This window comes from Cricetulus griseus, chromosome 2 (genome assembly GCF_003668045.3).
Source record: "Cricetulus griseus strain 17A/GY chromosome 2, alternate assembly CriGri-PICRH-1.0, whole genome shotgun sequence".
Classification (NCBI taxonomy): domain Eukaryota; kingdom Metazoa; phylum Chordata; class Mammalia; order Rodentia; family Cricetidae; genus Cricetulus; species Cricetulus griseus.
Genome location: NC_048595.1, coordinates 176,079,428 through 176,103,311, shown reverse-complemented (window position 1 = coordinate 176,103,311; position 23,884 = coordinate 176,079,428). Strand labels below are relative to the sequence as shown.

The window sequence follows — 23,884 nt, the reverse complement described above, 5'->3', positions numbered from 1 at the left end:
TTGGTTACAGTATCAGGAATCTCACACATGGAAGTAGACTTAGTGTTTTCATGGAGTAAACATTCCTCCAGGGCCCTCAGTATGTACATGATTGTTTCCTGGCAGCCACCTTGTAAAGTAGCCAGCTCTGTCGTGGAGTAGCACTGACCCTTAGAAACGTCTTCATTTTCTAGTGACATTTATTGGAGCTTTTGTACATTTGTCTTTTTGTTGGTTTATGTCTGACAAATATCAACCTAGTTTCGCCTGATTTTATCAAAAATTCACAATGTTAAAAATAGTTGCTATTTCTCCTCCTCCTCCTCTTCATCCTTCTCCTCCTCCTCCTTCTTCTGTGAACCAAGTGATTCTTGATTCTTTCTAGTGTTCTTACATGGACTTCATTACCCTGTCTGCTACCCTGTATCTTTTGGCATTTCTGTTTTCCCTTCTTTTGGAATGTAGTTTGTCCTCAGAGAACCAGTCAATGAGGCATTCTCTATGCAGTGTTGAAAAGTGGTGGGACCTTTGCAAGATATCTGGGCCAGACAGGGTTCTTTATGAGTACCCTTGGTTTCCCATGAGGAATGGTCTTATTATCACGGCAGGTTGTCCTTTCTCCTTCACCACACCTGCTTTCTTCTTTCTTTGCTTTCTCACCACTCACAGTGAGGCAAGAAGTCAAACAGATGCTGCCCTGTAGGGCCAGGAGTCAAAATAAATCTCTTTTCCTTATAAATTTCTCAGTCTCAGGTGTTTGTTATAGCAACAACAACAACAACAAAAATAGACTAAAGCATTCTGTCATCATTCCAGATTTTGTGCTCTTTAAAAGTAAGGACAAGAGTGATAGAGGAGGTCCTTCTGTATATGTTTGTCTTATTGCTTGATAAATAAAGTACTGTTGGCCAATGGGGAAGCAAGTTAGATGGGAATAGGAGTGGAGGAGGATTCTGGGAAATGTAGTAAAAAGAAGTCTAGTGATCCAGACAGGAAGTGGCATAGCAGGCAGACTCAGAATATAAGCAGGGACAAGCAGGAAATCTCTCTTCCTTTTCCTCCTCCTCTCTTCTTTGGGAGCCACCATGTGAGCCAGACAGGAGAGGATGCATGCCGCCAGTGTCCTGGATCAGATAAGTCTTTATAAATTATATAGATTAATAATATGGCTGATACTTAAGACAGAGACAGCAGATAAGAAATCCTAGTCATTGGCTAGCAGCATTGTAATTAATATAAGACTCTGTGTGTTATTTTGTATGTCCACATGGCATCATGGCTCGGGAGGGTAGTGTAAAGACTTATCATTACACAAGAGGCTATAGAGATGGCTCAGTGGTCTGGTTGCTTTTTAAAAAACAGGGTTCGATTTCCAGTATTTCCACAGTGACTGGTAACCATTGGTAGCTCCAGTCTAGGGGATCCATAATCCCAGTATCAACCATAAACTTTCAGTTTCCTGTGTAACACATCCTATTTCCAGGGAAAGAATATTCTCCATGCCCCTGCACAACCCTAGCAATTTTAGGGGCTTCCAGTTGTAGTTTACTGGAGTGTAATCCCATCAAAGGCCTATTGGAGCCAGCCTGTAACCCTACTAATTAAGAAAGAGAACCACTAATCAAAAAAGAAAAAAGAAAAAAATTCATAGCAGCCTCCTGAGATGGAACCCGGAGCCACCAAAAGAGTACATGTGGCTGATGCTGAGACAACTGGCTGCTTCATCTGTCTTTGGAGGAGCCCACATCTGTGCCGACTGGCATCTTTAACTTTCTTCTGATTGCTTTTCTTGCTTGTAGCTCTTATGCTTAAACCTATAAAAAATATCTTTGACAAAATCTCCACCTCTGCTTAATGACAAAGTCCCAAAATTCTCTTCAGCATGGAAGCCACAGCTTCTGGTTTGGCCTGAGCTGATGTCCCTAAAACTTTAGGGAATTCTTGAGCAGCAATGTGGAGCAGTGTCTCTGTTTCCTCACCTTGGACCAGTCTCAGTTCCTTCAGTTCCATAAATTTCATAAACACATAAGCCTCCTGATGGACTGTAGAGCTGTCTGGCCTGGGGGAGCTGGGAATGCACACCAGACGCCATGTCCATTAGAAGAGACTCTTTGAAAGACAATATCTCTGAGTTAAGACAAGAAGACATATTCCACTCCTTGGCTAATGTTGGTTGTGTGTTTCTGTCACCTTTATTCAAGACACTCTGGTTCTATACGAAGAACTTTTAGAATATCCAGTAAAGCTAATCTGTATGTAAGCTTTAAGTTACCTAGTAACTTAATAGTTACCTAGTAGAATAACATTTTCTTTCATTTCCCTTAACAGAGAGGTTAAAGTACCCATCCCTCTTCCGGAGGAAAGCAGATGGCAAACATGAGTCCACATTGCCCAACCAACCCTAATTTCTCGGCACTCGGCTCCTCCTGCTCCCCAGTGAGCATTCAAGGGTGACTGGGTCATGTGACAACATATCACTTGTTTCAGATCAATTACAATACTACCGCCAAAGGAAGAAAACATCTGGATGCTGCTGCTGACAATGGCAGAAGTGAATTTAAAGTTTCCAACCCCAGTGGGCTGGAAATCAATGCTGTATTTATAGCTCATGGAAGGTTTTATCCCCTGCCTCCATCCATTTGGCCACAATACATGCATGCAGCATCTGCGTTAATCTTCTAACCGACCTGTGCTTAAAAGGGTGGACAGGAAGGAGGTACTTTCATGGACTCTTTACCTTTTCCGACTCTCGCCAGCACTTTAAGATGAAAATGTGTGCGTAAATGTCCTCCACACAAATCCAGCTGGAGAGGCTCAAGGTGGTGTCTGTCCACACCCAGTCCATCACAGCTCGCAGCTCAGTCAGAAATGGGACCAGGCGGAACCTGCCGGGAGCCACATTTAGTCAGACAGACATGTGCAGGATGGCCTCTTTGTCTACCTGACCTCAGGAGTTTATGCAACAATTTGTTTAAATCACCATGAGTTAAGAAAAACTCTCAAGGCGATCTTCACAGTAAAATCAAACTGGAAATACAACTGCTTCACACTATATGGATTAATATTTTTCATTCCTATTTTCTCTGATGTTGTAACTGACTGGGATTTCATATTGAAAGTTGATTCTGTTTCTTTCACATGTGTTCATACTGTGTGAATCAGTTGGGTAGAGGCTTATTTGAGTTGCTTTGGCTTTGTTGATGGATGAGTCAGTATCAGAGGAGTATACATCTGATAAAGACGAGAGCAAACTGGGGGGGGGGGAGGCATAGTGACCAGGGGATGTCACTGGAGCCAGAGAGAGGACTCATGATCAGTGGTTTGTTAGAGTAATGAGGCTAACTGCTTCTGCCAAAACATCGTCTTTCAGTTTTATTGGGGAATGGGCTAGCCTAAGCTCCATCAGGCTCTGAGGACTATTTCCAGTTCTGAGAGTGACAGAGATTTTCTCCCAGGCTGGGGAAGTAGGCTGATTCTAGGATCCCCCACAGTCATTTTGTTATCACCCAACACTCCCAGGGGCTATTTCAGCTCTGCCAATTACATACCATGCCAACACCTGAAACCAACATCAGGCCCAGGACTGGGGTGGAACATGTGGTTGATCACAACATCTGAATACACTCAATACCTCCCCTGAACTTCCAACAAGGCTCAGGACTAGTGCCAAGGAGGTGCCAGCTATGCCTACAGCCACCTTATCTCTTAAAACATGGTGTAACTTTGGGGAGAATGCAAGCGTGTGCTATCATGGAAGTCATTTCATGGAAGGACTAATGTAGCTTGCTTGATGAGCTATCAGAAACAGGCAGCACAATGCTACTTAGGCTTCTTCAGGGATGAATTCATGGCACACGAAGAGCTCCAGAGACATTCTGGAAATGGTTGATTGGAGTCATTCTGTTTTACTGTGTCCAAAAGTGTATTAATACTTAAGGGCTATCTATGTCTATTCTGCTCCCCTTTTATTGCTTGAGAATTCTGTAATACATATAATGTGTTTCTATCTAATCCACCTCTCATTTTTTCCCTATAATTCCCCCCTATCTCTCTCATCATATTTTCCACCCAACTCTATGTGTTCTGTTTTATTTTTGAAACCCAAGGAGTCCACTTAGTGCAGTCTATATAAGCATGTGTTTAGGGTCATCTACTAAGCATGGGTAGCCCCCACCAGGACCCACAACCTTGAAGGAAACTGAGTCTCAGTCTTCCAGCAGTCATCAGTTGCTAATAGCAATTCAGCTAGTGTGACCACATCCTTGCTGCAAGATGAGATTGTGTCTGGACTGACTGATCTTATGTAGGTCGTGTGCATGCTGTCACAACTGCTGTAAGTTCACAGGTGCAACTGCCTTGCTGTGTCTGGAAAACACTGATTTGATGTAGCCACCCCACAGCCTCATAGGCTCTTCCTGACAACCTGTCCTTCAATGACTCCGAACTTTTGGAAGAGGGTATCCCCACTTTTAAATCCCCAAACATTATCATGGTAACTAGGCAAGTTACTAAAGTGAGAATTGACCCAGTATGGGTGATACTAGGGCAACTTCCTGGCAAGTATTCAGTGATTAAGTGTGGAAAGGTGCTTAAAGTAGGCAGCTGTGTATAACTGACACTGCAAGAGTTTCTGGGTCCTTACACCCCTGCCTTCTCTCTCTCCTCCCTCCTTATGGAAGAAACACAATGCTTCCCCACTGCTCCCACTCCATCAGTGAGTGACAAGGCAGGGTCCTCTCACCCTTGAAACAAGAAGAGGTTGACATAATTGTAGCTCTTTGTGAGGAAGTTTCCAAGCACACGCGTTGGGTAGCCACAGCGGATTTGATAGGCAGACAACCCAAAGTACACACACTTCACAAAGTACCAAAGCTGAGCCACCAGGTTCTGGCTGAATTTCCTGAAAGGCAAAATTATGGAAGGTAAATGAATGGGACACTTCTCTTGTACAGAAGGCAACAGTTTAGAAGAACAACCAAACAGACTTCCCCTCTGCCACTTAGGACAAGTCTACAGAATTCTCTACCTAGTGAGTTACTCCCAAGACAAAAGGTGGGGTGAGAAAATCTAACAATTAAAAAAGAAAATGTGAATGGAGCACCCCCTGTGCAGTATTATCATTTAGTTGATAATGCTGAGATTATATTAAATTATTGTTGAGTCAATCAGTCAATAGACATTTCATACAAAATATATGATATAGGTGCTGTAGTCCAAACTAAGCACACTCTTTTAAGAAATTACACTTTAATTTTAAAGGATCTATAATTTGGAATATGTGGCAGAAAGAATTCTGAGACAGAAAAAATGGATAAATTCATCAGCTACCTTGTTCATCGAATTTGGCTTATTCCTTTGATTTAAGGCATAGATACTATTAAATATTTGTAGGAAATATTTATTCTATATTATAAGCTAACAAATAAGATTCCCAACATTCTTCCAGATCTAATATTTGTACAGAATAGCTGCCTTATTCAATCTTATGACCTGAGGTATGCTCTTCTACTATTCATGGCAGGTTGCAGACCTTACCAGATTGTTGGGTGACTTCAGGGTGACAGTTCCTTATTTATTTAGATTTACTTTATATTCAGAAAAATCTTTCTGATTCCCTTTTCCTTTTAAAGTATTCACATCCTCATAGTTTATTATTATACAGTAACCTGGGACTCAAGGGAAAGGGTCAGAGGCCGGATGCTCCAATGAGAGCTATAGCCACTTACTATTAGGGACACTTTGGATTTCCTCATTACATGTTTCATCTGGGTCAGTTCCCTTATGTGGTGCAGAAATATTATTAGACAGTCCAATCTATAAATTGTTCATATGACTTTACTAAGGATTACTGCTTCATTTGGTCAGAAAGATCAAACTTGTTATCAAGTATGAGTACTTTCCCAGGACGCTTGGGGATGTTTAAAACAGCAAGTCACAGTTAGAGGAAACATTTCCAAAGTAGACTCTGAATGGAGCATCACTGGCTTGGGAACATAGCTGATTGAGCCAATGGTAGAGAGAGCTACACCATATTGTACACATAAATTCTTATCTATTTCATAAAAACCTCAGCCCTGTTATATGACCTGGACACTTCCACATCTATACTCTATGGACCACTTTTTCTATAACCTAAGATAGTGGATCCCTTCTGTTTAAAGTAATCTGCTTTTGTTTTTCTTTTATTTATTGAGTTGCTCATACATTAAGCACAAGGTTTGTTTGAGGTGGAAGTGTGTGTTTCAAAGACTATACAGGAGAAGAGAGAGAACTTTGGGGGGGGAGACATGGAAGAAGGGAAGAGATTTTGAGGTAGTGGAGAACTCAGCTTATTGAGGACTTTTAAATCTGTTTCCCATTCTAGGTGTCAGGGAAAAACGAGTAGCCATCTTCAAGCCCCGCCCCTAGGAAATGTCAGCTGCCTTATTCTTGAAATACAGTCTTGCTGTATAGTACAGGCTGACCTCACACTATGACTGCTTCAGCCTCCTAAATGATGGGATTACCATGTACCCCAGCTTGCTCGGTAGTATCTACCCTTTATAAACTGACTCACCCTAACCCTCCCTCTATTTTAACCATTAGCAATAGTTGTCCTGACAGAAGCAACATCATAATGGGTCTCCCTGGTCCCCTACATGTGCTTTTTGGGCTCCATTATCATCCCTGGGGCCGACACTATCACTTTCCCCTGATCATCTCCCATATGTCTCGAATCAGCTGAACAACCCCCATTTCTCATATGACATTGTCTCATGTCCTCTTCCCCTTTAAGGGCATACCTACGACCAAACTCAGTTCCTCCTGACATCAGCTAGGCTGTAGAGACAAACACAACTCAAAGGTCACTGGTCTGCCCTGGTTCTGAGGCTGTCACTTCTCTTATTCTGATACCTTTGTTTCTGCAAATGTGGATGAAATACAGTTATGGCACCAAGAAGGACAAAAGAATTCTTACACTGCCTCTGAACTTCCTTGAGATCCTTGCCTTTCGTGGCCCTGCTGTCCCATTGGTTGGTTTTCTGTGGGGGAGACCTTACCTCTCAGTCACACTGGGTAATATGAAGAACATCCAGAAGTGAATCCCAAACACGAGAATGACCTGGAAAATGACTTTGCCCAGTACAGTCTTCCTGAGGTAGAGTGCGCGGTCCACCACCATGGTTCCAAACTGAATGAGAACCATCACCAGGAATGGCCCAGGCACCTGGTCTTCTGATAGAGAAGAGGTGATATCTGCAGCTGCTGAGTGTTTCTGGGGAGGAAAGAACAGACTAAGCCTGAGTGGCAGTTCCCAAGACGGAAATCTTTCCCTCCTAGTCAGTGGATGAGTGCAGATTCTTGACCCAACCTACCCCAAAGGCCCAGAAGCCAAAGACGATGATGATGAAGTCCACAGTGTCAGCCAGGAACATCAGCACATATACGTCAGTCACAGCACTGTAGTCTGGGTGGATGAGGTCATAGAAAAACTGCCGAATGGGTATATATATTTGTAGAGTTCTGCAAGACAGGTCCACTTGTTTCAGAAGGGCAGGAGGAGAAAATGACAGACACCCCTCTAATTTCACTTCTCCTGCTCCTCTTTATATCCAGGTCCCACCTTCTTCAAGTTTAGTGTAGGCAGAGTCCCCTAGAGAGACCCCTGCTCAAGGACTACAGACAAGTTTACTGTCAAAGCAGGTATGACCTGGAGGGGGCCATGACTCTTCTCTCACTTGAAGCATAAGAGTGGCATAAAGCCCTAAAGGCCAGACACTGGGTATGTGGCTGTCTGGGTCTCACTGTTCACTCTATAAGAGCCTGTGCTACAGACTTCTCTCTGTTTCATCCTTGTCTTATGCAAAATTTGGCGTGAGACTAAGACTGAGGCCAGAGGAGAACAAAGTGAAGGAGCCCATGAAGGTGCTGAAACCTGGAGGTTCGTATTTGAGCATATATCAAATGTCTCCCATCTCTTCTGATTTGGGCTCTAATGGTGTCTATCTGCTGCTCTTGGCTTTTGTTTCCTTTCTCTGCATTACCACTGTGCCTGCATGTCTCTGTCTTGTCCTCCACGAGTCTCCCTTATGTTCACTGTGATTTGGATTCTGCACTTAAATCAAAGCCCCATTTAGGTGCTGCAGGCTCTCTGGGTCTGAGCCTATCTATATTTAGGGCTGGTCCTTTCTTGGTCATATTACAGTCCCAGCTCTGTTGTGCCTTTCTCCATGCTGGTGCTTGGACATTGCCTCTTTGCATCACCAAGTAGAGAGACCGTGAAGAAGGCCAGGGACCAACTGTAGGATACTGAATAAGTAGCCTGGACCAGAGTCACCCAGTCCCAACCCTGGAGGAAAGAGGGCATCATGGCTCCCATCCAATGTGAACCTCATGCTCCTCTCTGCCTATCTGGACTTTCAGAAACAATGCCTGAAAGCTTATACAGTGAACTCTTGACTTACGCACTCACTAACAGATGGTTTCTACAGCAGTATATCTATGGGTCACTTTATCCTATCATAAAAAAAGGCTTCTCAGTCTTCACCTCTGGTTTGTAGGAAGCCATTGGTACCAGTCCCCCAGTCAGAGTGCACAGCCCATGTGTTTCTACTCACTCACTTCTTTATGGTAAATGCCTTTGCTTTGATTAAATGCTCTTGAAGCTTTTCCATGTAAAGTTCTCTTTTGCTTTTCTGTTTAATGCTCAGAACACTGCTTCCTCTCTGGCTACTGTTTCGGGTGCTTGTGCTACCTAGAAAGAGTAGGAAAAGGAGAGAAATCACAGACTTGAGGACTAACAGTGAATCTGTCAACTGTTGGATGCAGGGCTGGCTTTTACCTGCACCAGAGGATGCAAGGCATGGCTGTTTTTATGAATGACTACTGAGTGTTAGAAAGCAGGCCTCTGTGCTGTCACGAGGCTGGACTAGATCTGTGGGTTCATACCCAGTGGGCCTTCTCTGTATACAACATTTTTTTCAGGAAGAAACATGTGGGAGAAAAACTTTACTAGTGCTCACTAGTGTTCTAATGTCTCAGCTTATCCAGATGGGGGTGTGTGACTCAGGCTTGTTTTCATATCCTATTTCTCCAACTGTAAAACTAACACGACTTGGTCTCCCAATATCTGCCTCAAAGATAGGTCATGAAGACAATTGTGTGAGTCCTGGAGAAGTATCAGACATGAGCCCATAACCACAAAGGCACAATTACTTCCAAATAGCAACTTTCTGATCACACTCAATGTTCAGTAAGAAATTAACATAGGACATAACTACACAGTTTTGTTAAGTCTCCAACTGAACCTGATTGTGTGGTACATGCTTGTAATTATAGTTATTTGGGAGGTGAAGCTGGAGGATTTTTAAGCTCAAGGCCCACTTATGCTACAGAGTTTGAAGCCAGCCTATGAAATGAAGGAAGACACATCTTAGAATAAAAACCAGTAAAACAGAAAGGGGCAGGGTTAGAGGGCAGTGGTAGTGTGCTTGCCTAGTATACAATGTGTGTGAGAGATTCTGGGTTCAGTCCCCAGTATCCTCTTCCCATTGGTGAAAATCTAAATCCATTTTCAAAACCTGTTATGATTTATATCATACCCAGAAGAGGTTTTGTAGATGATGAATAAATGAGCATGTGTCTTACATTGCTATATCTTAGGCTGTGTGTTGGCTGCCTTCTTCTTTTGCCTGAAACCCTGGTCCCTGGATGGGCTCACACATCTGGAACAATGTAGGAAGCTACACAGCTGAAACAGGATCTGAACTTGGGTCTGTCTGATGTCATATTACAATATCTTCTCTTGATAGCACCCAACCATTCCCCTCTCCAGACACAGAGGCACCAGAAAAAGAAGACTGTCTGGGGCTTATTTCAGTCTAAAGGCCTTAGAACAGTTACCTCTTTTGGACCTATTTGAAGAGAAGCTGGAGCGTGGGGAGATCTGGGAACTGCTGCAGGAGCGCTTTCTCCGGATGGGCCCTGGCTGTTCTGGGAAGGTCACATGCACAGACTCCACAGATGCAGCCAGGTTGATGGACTTCAGTGAGTCGGAGGAGCCTCTTCTGTCGTGATCAAGGGAGAGCTCATCATCAGACTCCTCCTTGTCTGTGCCACTGTCAACAATGTCATCCTCATCCCATAAGCCGTGACACTGAGAAGCAGAGAAAGTGACAGCTGAGGCTAGCATCTCAGGTGGCCCAACTGACTGTCTTTCTTACAGTATCAATTCCAACATTAGTCCCTTGAAATTGGAAATCCAAGAGAGGCATATCTGAGAAAGCTTGTACAGAACTGTGTGAGTGTCCTAGGAGAGTGGGGACCATTGTTGGTGAAAAGAGTTTGTATAGTTAACTAAGACAAGGTAGATGAAGTTGGGCAGATAGAGTAAGGATGAAAAGATAGTTTCTTGATTTGTTAGAACCTTCTAGAACATACCTGAGTTCTGGCTAGCAATAGCCTTGGCCCACTTACGATCCACAGCTGAACCCAACCTTACCATCCCACATCACAAGCATCTCCACTTTGTAGGATTAATTCTGTCAGAATGTACAGACCAGAAGTCTGAAAACCCCTTGGTCTTGCTAGAGAGAGAGAGATCCTGTTTGGACAACATATGACCTGTGTGTAATGTGGCTCCACTTGTGTGTGAAGTACTCCAGTAAGCTCCTCCCATGAGCCCCGGATGCTCTGTTTTTATATGTATTCCTCAAGCCTTGGCCTGTTCCTCCCCGTGAATCATAGTTAAGAGAATATGAAAGCCGAGCATAGTGGTACATGCCTGTCACCCTATAATTCAGGAGGATCACAACTTTGATAACAGCCTGGGCTATATAGTGGGTTCTGGGCCAGGTTTGGATGCTGAGAAAGGCCTAGGATACATTAAAAAATAAAAACAAAAACAATCAAGAAAGCAAAGCTCTGAACTCTATTCTAAAAAGGATATGATAAGGACTGATAAAGGCATGATTTGATAAAATGAATTATACATTTAAAATATTTTGGAAAAGGAAGCAAGGTAGAAATAGAAAACAGCAAAACTATGACAAGCGCAGTGGCTCTGAAATGTAAGCTGCATCATGATTTTTACATAGTTATAGTCGATTGGCCTGTTTCTGTTTGTAGATTTTTGGTTTACAGCTTGTAGTATGCAAGAAGAAAAACATCCACATGACTGTTAAAAAGAAGGCAGCAGATGGGAACGAATACAGAGACCCTCAGCCAGACACTATGCCAGAGAGAGACCTTGGAACACACAACTCTAAATGAGATGTATCCATCAAATTCCGCCTCTCAGAGCTCAGGGAAACTCACAGAAGAGGAGGCAGAAGGAATGCGGGGACAGAGGGGACAAAGGACACAAGGAGAAAAAGACCCTCGACCTGCTTCTGGGTCGGGGTTTCGTACGTAGCAGAGCAGCTCCCTCGCTGCGATCTATTGAAAGCCAGCCCTCGACACAAGGGTTTGTCTCCTGTCTCTCTCTCCCTCGACTGACTCCCGCTCCCCCGCGGGGAGGTGGGGGGCGCTGCGCGGCCGGTGCGCCTAGGCTACTCAGAGACAGAAGCAGCAATCACAGGACCTGCATAGGTCTGCACCTCTGCATATATATTATAGCTTTCAGTTTAGTATTTTTACAGGACTTCTGAATGTGTGAGTGAGTGGGTCTCTGATTCCTGCGTCTTCCCTTGAGGATCTTTTATTTTTCTGTTGGCTTGTCTTGTCCAACTTCAATTTGATGGTTTTTATTTTTATCTTATATTTTATATTATGTTATGTTGTTGATATCTCTTAGAAGTCTGTTCTTTTTCTAATGAGAGACAGAAAGGGAGTGGATGCAGATGGGAGAGTAAGTGGGGAAGAACCAGAAAGAGCAGAGGGTGAGGAAACTTCTTTCTGATTATATTATATAATAAAAAAATCTATGTTTAACAATATGTTTAACAAAAGGGAATATAGCCGGGCATTGGTGGCGCACGCCTTTAATCCCAGCACTCGGGAGGCAGAGGCAGGCGGATCTCTGTGAGTTCGAGACCAGTCTGGTCTACAAGAGCTAGTTCCAGGACAACCTCCAAAGCCACAGCGAAACCCTATCTCGAAAAACCAAAAACAAAACAAAAAAAACCAAACCAAACCAAAACAAACAAACAAAAAACCAAAAGGGAATATATATGCATACATATACATTACATACACATATATTACATATACATACATACAGTGGGAGGGATGAGGGTTGGGGGTGTAAGTATATAAAAGGATAAGAATGACTGTGTCTGGGATGCATTGCCCTGTAGAGGTCTTCCTCAGGCCATGGGACCAACAGCTTTCTCAACTTTGATATTCTATAGGCACAGTAGTCTGTGGCTCATCCCGAGATGCCTCTTTTTCACCTGTAGCTTCATGATAAGAGGCCGGGTAAAAGCATTATCACTAGAAGATGGGCAGGGGTAATGGGGAAGAGAGACAAGGTGTTGTCTTTGAGTGTTCTCTGTTGCTCTTATCTTAAACTAGTGCTGAAACTATATCGCATCTCCTTCAATCAGTGCTCTGCAAATGCTGGTCCACACACCACCCTACTTTTGACCCCACTGTCCACAATGGTCCCAGTGTTCCATATCTTCAGCACTGCTGCAGACAAAACTCATCAACATGGGGGCAATGAATTGTTAACACTGGGTACCTTAAGAATGGAGCGATGGAAGAACAGAGCTAGCAGCTGAATGAGGTCGTAAAGAACATAGCCCTCTTTCTTCTCCACTCCTATGATGTTTGGGGGAAAGTAGGGCTTGTCCTTATTAAATTCCAAGTCCTTATTCCAAGGAAAGAAGCCGAACTGGAAGAAATATTTTACTACAATCGCCACCTACATATGGACAATAGAAATAAAAAGTCATTCATTCTAGAAATAACAATACATGAGAAACAGTGATGTAAGAATAAAGAAAACATGCGTGCTGCACAGTTTTAGTGCTAGAAAGGCTCACAGTTACGTGGAATGATATATAATTACTATATAGGATTATCTTAAAGCTATTGGGTTTAAAGTGTTGGTAGTATGTTTCTCACTTCCAGAATAAGAACAACATTGTGTTATTAAAAGTATCAGCTACAGTGACCACAAAGTCATTGCATCACTCCTGTTGCCATCTGAATGACTGGTCATTTTCTGTTTTTGAAGAGGTAGTATTTATGTTGACTTAATTATACATTCAGTTACCCAGCTATTAAAATAAGTAAATTAGGGCTACTTGAATCTGAATATATTTACATATTACATAAGGCTATAATTTGTAAATTTTTCTGAAACACCATGCACTTATGGAGAGTTGGTGAGGTTTTGCTAATTTGTTTTGGTATTGAGAGGTCTGAAACCTGGCATGCTATTACATAGTTAGACATAATTGTTTTCAACTTTTTACCAATTTACTAATTGTTTTCAGAATTTCATGTATGAATAGTGTTTCACATAATTTCTTTTTTCCTATATTTAAATTTAAATTCAAAACAAGCTTGTTTTACATGTTAATCCAAGTTTCCTCTCTCTCCCCTCCTCCCATGCCCCCACTAACTCCCTATCCCATTGCATTTCTTAGCCTTCCCATTGCATTTCTTGGAAGGGTGAGGCCTTCCAAGAGTGATCTTCAAAGTCTGTCATATCATGTGAAGCAGGGCCTAGGCCCAACCCATGTGTCTAGGAGGAGAGAGTATCCTTCTATGTGAAATGGGCTCCCAAAGTCCATTTGTATGCTAGGGATAAATACTAATTTACTAGCAGAGGCCCCATAGATTGCCAAGACCTCCTCACTGACACCCACACTCAGGGAGTCTGGAACAGTCCTATGCTGGCTTCCCAGCTTAGTCCAGGGCCTATGAGCTCCCCCTTGTTCAGGTCAGCTGTTTTTATGGTTTCACCAGTCTGATCACCCATTTGCTCATCACTCCTCCCTCTCTGCAACTGGAGTCCATACTTCAGTTCAGTGTTTAGCTTTGGGTGTCTGCTTCTGTTTCCATCAGCTACTTGATGAAGGCTCTAGGATGGTATGTAAGATAGTCATCAATCTCATTATCAGGGAAGAGCATTTAAGGTAGCCTCTCCACTGTTGCTTAGATTGTTAGTTGGTGTCATCCTTATAGATTTCTGGACATTTCCCTAGTAACAGATTGTGCCTTAAACCTATAATGGCTCCCTCTATTATGGTATTGCTTATCTTCCTCTCCTCTATTCTTCCCCCAACTCAACCTTCCTGCTCCCTCATGTCTTCCTCTTGCCTCCTCCTCTCCCCTTCTCTTTCCCCTTGCTCCCTCTCCCCTCCCCCCATGCTCCCAATTTGCTCAGGAGATCTTGTCCCTTTCCCCTTCTCCAGGGACCATGTATGTTTCTCTTAGTGTCCTCCTTGTTTCCTAGCTTCTCTGGTGGTGTGGATTGTGGGCTGGTAATCCTTTGCTCTATGTCTAAAATATGAGTGAGAACATACCATGCTTGTCTTTGTGTGACTGGGTTACCTCCCTCAGGAGGGTTTCGTCTAGTTCCATTCATTTGCCTGCAAATTTCAAGATTCCATTGCTTTTTATTCCTGCTGAGTAGTACTCCATTGTGTAAATGTACCACATTTTCTTTATCCATTCTTCAGTTGAGGGGCATCTAGGTTGATTCCAGGTTCTGGCTATTACAAATAATGCTGCTACAAACATAGTTGAACACATGTCCTTGTTGTACGAATGTGCATCTTTTGGATATATGCCTAACAGTGGAATTTTTGGATCTTGTGGTAGACTGATTCCCATTTTCCTGAGGAATCTCCATACTGATTTCCAAAGTGGCTGTACAAGTTGACACTCCCACCAGGAGTGGAGGAGTATTCCCCTTTCTCCACATCCTCTCCAGCATAAACTGTCATTGGTGTTTTTGATTTAAGCCATTCTCTGAGATAAGATGGTATCTCAGAGTTGTTTTGATTTGCATTACTCTGATGGCTAAGGATGTTGAACACTTTCTTATGTGTCTTTCAGCCATTTTAGATTCCTCTATTGAGAATTGTCTATTTAGTTCTGTACCCCACTTTTTAATTGGATTGTTTGGTGTTTTAGAGACTAGTTTCTTGAGTTCTTTGTATATTTTGGAGATCAGCCCTCTGTCAGATGTGGAGTTGGTGAAGATCTTTTCCCAGTCTGTGGGCTGCCGTTTTGTCTTGTTGACTGTGTCCTTGCCTTACAGAAGCTTCTCAGTTTCAGGAGGTCCCATTTATTAATTGTTGATCTCAGTGTCTGCGCTACTGGTGCTATGTTCAGAAAGCAGTCCCTTACCAATTTCTTCAAGGGTACTTCCCACTTATTCTTCTAAGAGGTTCAGTGTGGCTGGATTTATGTTGAGGTCCATGATCCATTTGGACTTAAGTTTTGTGCATGGCAATAGATATGGTTCTATCTGCAATCTGCTACATGCCAGCATCCGGTTATGCCAGCACCTTTTGTTGAAAATGCTTTTTCCCCCCATTGTATAATTTTACCTTCTTTGTCAAAAATCAGGTGTTTGTAGGTGTGTGGGTTAATATCAGGATTTCCAATTAGATTCCATTGGTCTACCTGTCAATTTTTGTACCATTACCAAGCTGTAGAGCTTCAAGTTAGGGATGGTGATGCCTCTGGATGTTCCTTTATTGTACAGGGTTGTCTTGGCTATCCTGGGTCTTTTGTTTTTCCAATAAAGTTGATTATTGTTCTTTCAAGGTCTATGAAGAATTGTGCCAGTATTTTGATGGGGATTGCATTGAATCTGTAGATTGATTTTGGCAAGATTGCCATTTTTACTATGTATTCTTACCTATTCAAGAGCATGTGAGATCTTTCCATTTTCTGGTATCTTCTTAAATTTCTTTAAAGAGTCAAAGTTCTTGTGATACTGGTCTATCACTTGTTTGGTTAGTGTTACCCCAAGATATTTTATGTTGTTTGTGGCTATTGTAAAGGATGATGTTTCTTTGATTTTTTTCTCAACCCATTTATTGTCTGTATATAGTATGGCTACTAATTTTTTTGAGTTACTCTTGTATTCTGCCACTTTGCTGAAGGTATTTATCAGCTGTAGGAGTTCCCTGGTAGAGTTGTTCGGGTCATGTATGTAAACTATCATATGTGCAAATAGTGAAAGTTTGACTTCTTCCTTTCCAATTTGTACCCTCTTGATCTCCTTTTCTTGTCTTATTGCTCTAGTTAGAACTTGCCAGTATTTTATTGATTATTTTTGAATCATTGTTCATGAGGGATATTGGTCTGTAGCTCTCTTTCTTAGTTGTATCTTTGTGTGGCTTGGCTACCAAGGCAATTGTAGCCTCATAAAAAGAGTTTGGCAATGTCCCTTCTGCTTCTATTGTGTGGAACAGTTTGAGGAGTACTAGTATTAGCTCTTCTTTGAATTTCTGCTAAAATTCTGCAGTGAAACCATCTGGCCCCGGGACTTTTTTGGTTGGGAGACTTTTGATGATTGCTTCCATTTCATTAGGGGTTATAGGTCTGTTTAAATTGCTCATGATGGGGGAAGTCCTTCTGTGTATATGTCCAATGGCTGGCATCCTTCATAAAATATGCTTTTATAAAATATTTATGTTAGTGGTTATGGTTGATAATTAAGAGTGAGCTAGCAAATAGAAATCCCAGCAGCATTGGCCAGCAGCATTGTAATTAATGAAATGCATAATTAAATACAAGTTGTATGTGGTCAGGTATAATAGTCAAAACTTACAGTTAGATTAGTTGGGTTTTCTAGATATACAGAGATGTATTTGAGATGTATAGATATTCTTCAAATCTTTCAAAGATCTTCAACATATATGACATTTAAATGGTTTAGGGTTTTTCATGACAGTGAGACACAACTGCTCCTGGCACACCTAATTATGTCAGAAAGGAGGATGGGCATCAAAGAAACTCAATATGGAGTTTGCCTTCAACATGGCAAGATTAGCTATTTGGGAAAGAAACTGCTCTTGCCTGAACTGTTTGATAACCTGGATATGCAGGACCCACAGGAAAGTGATTGCTGAACTTGCAAAACAAGACAGTCCTGAGGGCTCCTGCTACATGGAGAACTCTGGCCAACACACTGTGGCCTATAGGCTGAAGATGGATGCTCCAATGTTACAGAGGATCTTTGGGTGACTGTCCAGGTAGCAAGATGTCTCTGTCAGATCTAGACTTTGTATATTATCCTTCTGTGGTCTTTGATGGAGTTGAAGACAGATAGTTATGGTTATAGATTTATTTAGTTATTATAAAAGATAAGTTACATATAAGACTTTAGATTTACAAAGATAGGATAGATGACAGAATATTTTCTTGAAATCTTACTAAGGTTAATGGACTAAATATTGTAACTATAATTCTTACTTGATAACTATTTTGTTATATATTTTGCCATGTTCTTTTCATTTAGACAAAAAAGAGGAGATGATGGGGGAGGTCCTTCTGTATATATGTTTGTCTTATTGGTTGATAAATAAAGTACTGTTGGGCAATAGGAAAGCAAGATAGGTGGGGCTAGGAGTCAAGGAGGATTCTGGGAAATGTAGTAAAGACAGGAGTCGCTATGTGATTACCAGGAAGAGAGGACCCATAAGGCTGGCATCCTCGGTAAGATAAGTCTTTATAAAATATATAGATTAATAGTTATGGTTGATACTAAGGACAGAGCTAACAAAAGAGAATCCTAGTCATTGTCCAGCATCTTTGTAAGTAACATAAGACTCTGTGTGTTGTTTGGGGGCCCTAGTGTGACGGCAGGGCTCAGGCTGCTGGCAGAAAGAGTTATCATTTCGTGCTTATCTGTTCTTGATTTAATTTTGGTGATATCTATCCTGAAAATTGTCCATTTCCTTTGAATTTTTTAGTTTTGTGGAGTACAGGTTTTCAAAGTATGACCTGAAGTTTCTCTGGATTTCCTCATTGTCCATCATTATGTCCTCCTTTTTATTTCTGATTTTGTTAATATGCATGTTCTCTCTCTGCCTTTTGATTAGTTTGAATAAAGTTTTGGCTATCTTGTTGATCTTCTCAAAGAACCAACTCTTTGTTACATCAATTCTTTGCTATGTTTTCTTTGTTTCTACTTTATTGATTTCAGCCCTCAGTTTAATTATTTCCTGGTGTCTACTCCTCTGGGGTGGGTTTGCTTCTTTTTGTTCTAGAGCTTTCAGTTGTGCTGTTCATTCTCTAGTGTGACTATTCTCCAGTTTCTTCATGTGGGTAATTAGTGCTGTGAACTTTCCTCTTAATACTGCTTTCAAAGTGTCCCATAAGTTTGCGTATGCTGTGTCTTCATTTTCATTGAATTCTAGGAAGTCTTTAATTTCTTTTCTTTATTTCTTCCTTGACCCAAGAATGGTGCAATTGTACATTGTTCAATTTCCATGAGTTTTTTGGGTTTCTGCAATTTGTGTTGTTGTTGAATTCTAACTCTAAGGCATGGTGGTCTGATAAGATACAGGGGATTATTCCAATGTTTTTGTACCTGTTGAGGTTTGCTATATTGCTGAATATGTGTTCGATTTTAGAGAAGGTTCCATCTGGTGGTGAGAAGAAGGTATATTCTTTTGTGTTTGGATGGAATGTTCTATAGATGTCTGTTAATCCCAATTGTGTCATTTCTGTTAATTCCTTTGTTTCTTTGTTAAGTTTCTGTCTAGTGGTCCTGTCTATTGGTGTTGAAGTCTCCCACTATAATTGTGTGAGGTCTTATGTGGGATTTAGTAATGTCTCTTTTGCAAACTGGGTGCCTTACTATTTGTGGTATAGATGTTCAGAATTGAGACTTCTTCCTGATGTATTTTTCCTGTGATGAACATGAAATGACATTCTTCATCTCTTTTGATTAATTTTAGTTTGAAGTCTAATTTGTTAGATATTAGGATAGCTACACCAGTTTGTTTCTTGGGTCCATTTGATTGGAAAATCTTATCCCAAACCCTTTACTCTGAGGTAATGTCTGTCTTTGAAGTTGAGATGTGTTTCTTGTATGCAGCAGAAGGATGGATTCTGTCTTTGTATCCATTCTGTTAGCCTGTGTCTTTCTATCGGCAAGTTAGGTCCATTATTATTGAGAGAAAATAAGGACCATTGAGTGTTAATTCTTGTTTGTTTTGGATTTGTTGGTGGTGGTATTGTGTGTGTATTTACCCTGCTTTTTCTTTTGGCTTTTGGGAAATTGGGATTATCTATTGTCTATGTTTTGTGAGTGTTGTTAGCTTCCTTAGGTTGGAGTTTTTGTGCCAGTACTTTCTGTAGTGCTGGATTAATGGATATGTATTTTTTAAACCTTTTTTCATGGAATATCTTGTTTTCTCCATCTATAGTGATTGAAAGCTTTGCTGCGTATAGCAGTCTGGGCTGGCATCTCTTAGTGTTTGTAGAATTTCTAACCAGGACCTTCTGGCTTTCAGAGTTTCCATGGAGAAGTCAGGTTTAATTCTGATAGGTTTGCCTTAAATGTTACTTGGCCTTTTTTCCTTTGCTGCTCTTAATATTCTTTCTTTATTCTGTATGTTTGGTGTTTGGATTATTTTGTGATGAGGGGACTTTTTTGGTTCACTCTACTTGGCATTCTGTAGGCTTCTTGTATTTTCATTGGCATGTCTTTTCTTAGGTTGGAAAGTTTTCTTCTATGATTTTGTTGAATATGTTTTCTGGGCCTTTTTGAGTTGGGTTCCTTCACCTTCTTCTATACCTGTCATTCTTAGGTTTGACCTTTTCAAGGTATCACATATTTCCTGGATATCTTGTGTTAGGGATTTGTTGGACTTAAGATTTCTTTGGTAGATGAATCTATTTCTCCGAGTGTATCTTTAATGCCTGAGATTTTCTCTTCCATCTCTTGTATTCTGTTGCTTATGCTTGCACCTGTAGTTCCTGATAGTTTACCCATCTTTTATAATTCCAGCATTCCCACAGACTGTGTTCTTTTTATTGTCTTTATTTCAGCTTTCAAACCTTGCACTGTTTGAATTGTTTCTTGCAATTTTTGGTTTGTTTTTTCTTCCATTTCTTTAAAGGATTTTCTCATTTCCTCTCTTAGGGTCTCTATCATCTTCATGAAGTTGTTTTCAAGGTCGTTCTCTTCTGCTTCATTTGTGTTGGGATGTTCAGGTCTTGTTGGCGTAGAGTCCCTAGACTCTGGTAGCATCATATTGGTTTTTCTGTTGTTGAATGTGTTCTTATATTGTCATCTTCCCATCCCTTCTTCAAGTGGGTGGGGTCTCTTCCTCTCCTGTTGGGTAAGGGTCCAAGGTTCTCTTTCTGTGGATACAAGCAGGTCCAATACTCTGATGGGTTTCATTGTAGGTGCAGGTATGTCTGAGGCACTCCCTCTCCTGGTGGGTGGGAGCGGGACTAGCACAGCAATTTCGGCAGACTAGCAGTTGCTTAGTTCTCAGGAGGCAAGTTGACATGCCTGCAGTCCCCAGGTCAGAGTGGGCAATCAGAAGTAGGGCCTAATGCAGGGGCCCAAACTCACCTCTCCCCTGAGTGGGGGTGATAGCCCAGCAATATGAGAAGACTTGAGGTTGCTTGGTCTGCTGGGGCACATTTTTCTTTCTTTCTTTTTCCTTTGTTTGTTTTTTTTTTTTGAGACAGAAGTTAGCCAATAAACTCTAAAGAGACCCTGAATTTCTTTTCCATTTGCCCCTGCCTCTCAGATTGCTGTGATTACAGGCACCGGGCACCACACCTGGTTTATATGGTGCTAAGGACAGAACCAGAGCTTTCATGTGCTAGACAAGAATTCCTCAGCTCCACACCAGGAAGGTCTCATGCATAGAGCATTCTCTTTCCTGCACTGTATCAGCTTCCACACTAATCTTTAAACTGTGGAGGAACAGAAAGACTTGTCCTGACTTGTTTCATCATGTTCAGCATGGCTATTGGGTTTCTACACAAGGTTCCAATTATTCAGGGAAGGAATGTCAACTGGATCTTTCATTTACTTTAACCTGAGATAGAAAATTAATAACCACAACTTAAGCAAATATATATATATATATATATATATATATATATATATGTCAATAGAAAGTCTTTATTCCACGGGTGGTTCTGTTAAACTACTTGCTTGCACTAATATTCCTCTTTCAGCTGCAGATTGCAATAAAAAGCAAGAATATTTTTAACATGAAAGCCATGTATCTCTTGCCCTTTTCAGCACTCTTGGTGTCCTCTGTGACTCACCTATTTAAGAACAGGGAATCTAAGAAACTCTTGCACGTGGTGGAGTTCGGTGCTGTGGAATGGCACCCTCTCCCTTAGCAGAGTCATCTATATCCTGACCGAATGTAATGGAAGTGATGTTCAGGAATGATGATTTTGGCAAGACTGTGAGGGATAGGTCAATTAGAGCAACGGATGACATGCACTTATCTGTAAATTGCTCTCTCGCACTCTCTCTTTTTAAAATCATGGATATGACATACATACTATTAATACTTAATCCACATAGTTTTGAGATAATTTGCTACAAAATGTTTCCATCTGACCTGAATTACTTACAAACGTATGGTATTTCCAGATTGAAATGCTGCATCTTTCATGAGCATGGTACCATATGCATTAACCACACTGACACCCTCTGTGAGCTTCCCCTCCCCGCCATGGGGTGGAGTGCTCATGGGACTTGGCAGTCTTCTGTATTTCACAGGAAGGGTGGAAATAAAGGCTGTATGTATGTCCAAGCAGATGCTCCTCATCCCCAACATGTCCTCCTGCCATTTAGATTTTCAAGTGTTTGCTGGGATGCTCGGAAAGTGAGCTGAGGTTTAAAGATGGAAAATCGTGTGCCACCGCATCAGACCATATTCAAGGTGCTTTTCTCTGCATGTTTAGTTCCAAGTTCAAGTTTTGGATAATCACTGATAGAGGACCTTCTGCTTGATCTGGCAAGTCTTATAGCGACAGGTCTCACAAGAAGGCTTCCAAAGCCCTGTCTCCAGCAATTTTGCAACCTTTGGTCAATTACTGAATCCCACTGAAGCTGTCTCCTTGTGTGTTTTAATCAGGGATGACATGGGAACCTACCATGTATAAGGTGCCTGAAAGGGTACATACAATTGCCAGCACTAGGTCACTATTGCTAATAGTCTAAGTAAGTCATGTAACAGACTGGCCTACCTCAGTATAGACAATGGCCATCATCCAGAAGCGTCGGCTTGGCCTGGGAACAGACAGCATGGCCCAGAGGAAGATCAGGATGGGCAGCAGGAGGGTGATGATGGAGGCAGAGATCATGTGGTTGAGGATGATCACGAAATAGCACACCATTTCGGAGCGGGCTACCAGAGTGTTGTACATGGCATAGAACAGCAGCAAGAACCGGGGCTGGTCCACATAAAATTTTTCAGATTCTTCAAGCTCGTCATCGTGGAACATCCTGTTAACATAAGCACAATTGGACACTTGCCTCCACCTTTTCCAAATCAATAACTTACATTTATGATAATCTCTTGTATTAGGCATCTACCCATGCCTCCTCTGTGTATGTTTATCCATACAAATATAAGAAGACAACCTCATACAGGTTGATTATTCTTTGTCTAAAACACTTGGGAAGTATCTGAGATGTTGAAGGCCTTCACATCTTGGATTATTAAATTACATAATAGAAAATGTTAGATAGTGGAATCAAGTTTCAACATGCAGTTAATTTATGACTTATATATAACCATAGTCATAGAGTTTGGAAATCATTTTATAGAATATTTTCCAATGATTTCATGTATGCACAAAGTTTAATGACACAAATTCATCCATCTCCTATATTATGTACATGTTTTTTGAGCTCTTTTGGATTTCTGAGCATCTTGCGTTTACAAATCAGGGATGCTCAGCCTGTCTGAGTCCTTACTACAGAAAAAGAAAGGAACACACATGTCACTGGATAGTTTTTGCTGAGTCAGTCACTCAGTCACAGTGCTGTACCAGGATTGTCACAGTGTTTGCCTTCTATGCCTAGGGCTTTGTGCATATGTGATGTGAGTACACACTTGTGATGGTTCCCAGCTAACACTGTGGCTCTGCTTCCATCTCTTACTTGTTCATCAGCAGCTCGCTGGCTGTCAGCTCATGAGTCAGGGGTGGTAAGATACTGGACTCCAGCTTGTCTGTACGGCTGTCATCGGGGCTGACCACCATGTGGTTCTTGGCCCCGGAATCATCTTGTGAGGCAAAGGACAGATGCTCAAAGCTGACAGCCTTGCTGTAGGAGGGCGGGGCCTCCACATCCCCATCATCTGTGGAGAACTGAGGCAACTCCTCATCCGGAGTGAGGCTGACCTCTTCTACCCCTGCTTCATACTCTGCTGCATACTCCTTGTCTTCCTCATCATGGAGCTCAGACTCCAGACCCTCTACCACCTCCTCCTCAGCTTCAGCTTCTACCTCCTCAATGGTTTCTGTCGTCCCTTGGCGTGAATACAGCATGGTGCACTGTGTGGGCTCGCTGTTAGGAGAGAAGATGGGCAGAGTACTTGTCTTAGCATTTATACCAGCTTGGAAATTGTCCCAATCCTTATGGTCTCAGAACACCCAAGTAAAAACCTCAAGCATGTGAGAAAAGGAAATGCCTCCATTTTGTGTAGCCCATCTGCTTTGTTCCTTCCAGAAATTCACTCCCGGTCTGCAGAAACTGCAAGCAGTAGCCCTTCCAGATGCAAAAGTGGACAGTGAGCATGGCAACCTTCCAAACCAGAGCAAGTGACACGCCTTGCAAGGAGTGTTTAAAACAGGACCAATATTCACAGCCACGAGCTCCAGGTTCATTTCCAAATCAGCACACATTTAGCATAGCATACCTACCGCCATCACTCCTTACAGAAGAGAGCATACGGAAAGGAGAAGCCATGCTTGATTGTTCCATAGATTTTTGACCGAGACGTGTTCTATTCTCGGT

At 41.8% G+C, this 23,884-nt stretch overlaps 1 protein-coding gene across 1 annotated transcript in view; it reads right to left on the bottom strand.

The window, feature by feature from the left end:
• The window catches only part of Piezo2 (piezo type mechanosensitive ion channel component 2), a 366,290-nt gene that overhangs the window by 11,738 nt on the left and 330,668 nt on the right, over nt 1-23,884 (bottom strand). The window contains exons 42-50 of the mRNA XM_035438719.1: nt 23,027-23,434; nt 22,108-22,366; nt 12,641-12,823; nt 9,862-10,114; nt 8,581-8,713; nt 7,335-7,482; nt 7,020-7,234; nt 4,721-4,879; nt 2,717-2,864 (exon numbers count right to left, since the gene is read on the bottom strand). Coding sequence (XP_035294610.1) covers nt 2,717-2,864; nt 4,721-4,879; nt 7,020-7,234; nt 7,335-7,482; nt 8,581-8,713; nt 9,862-10,114; nt 12,641-12,823; nt 22,108-22,366; nt 23,027-23,434 — 1,906 coding nt within the window. The remainder of the gene's footprint in view (nt 1-2,716; nt 2,865-4,720; nt 4,880-7,019; nt 7,235-7,334; nt 7,483-8,580; nt 8,714-9,861; nt 10,115-12,640; nt 12,824-22,107; nt 22,367-23,026; nt 23,435-23,884) is intronic.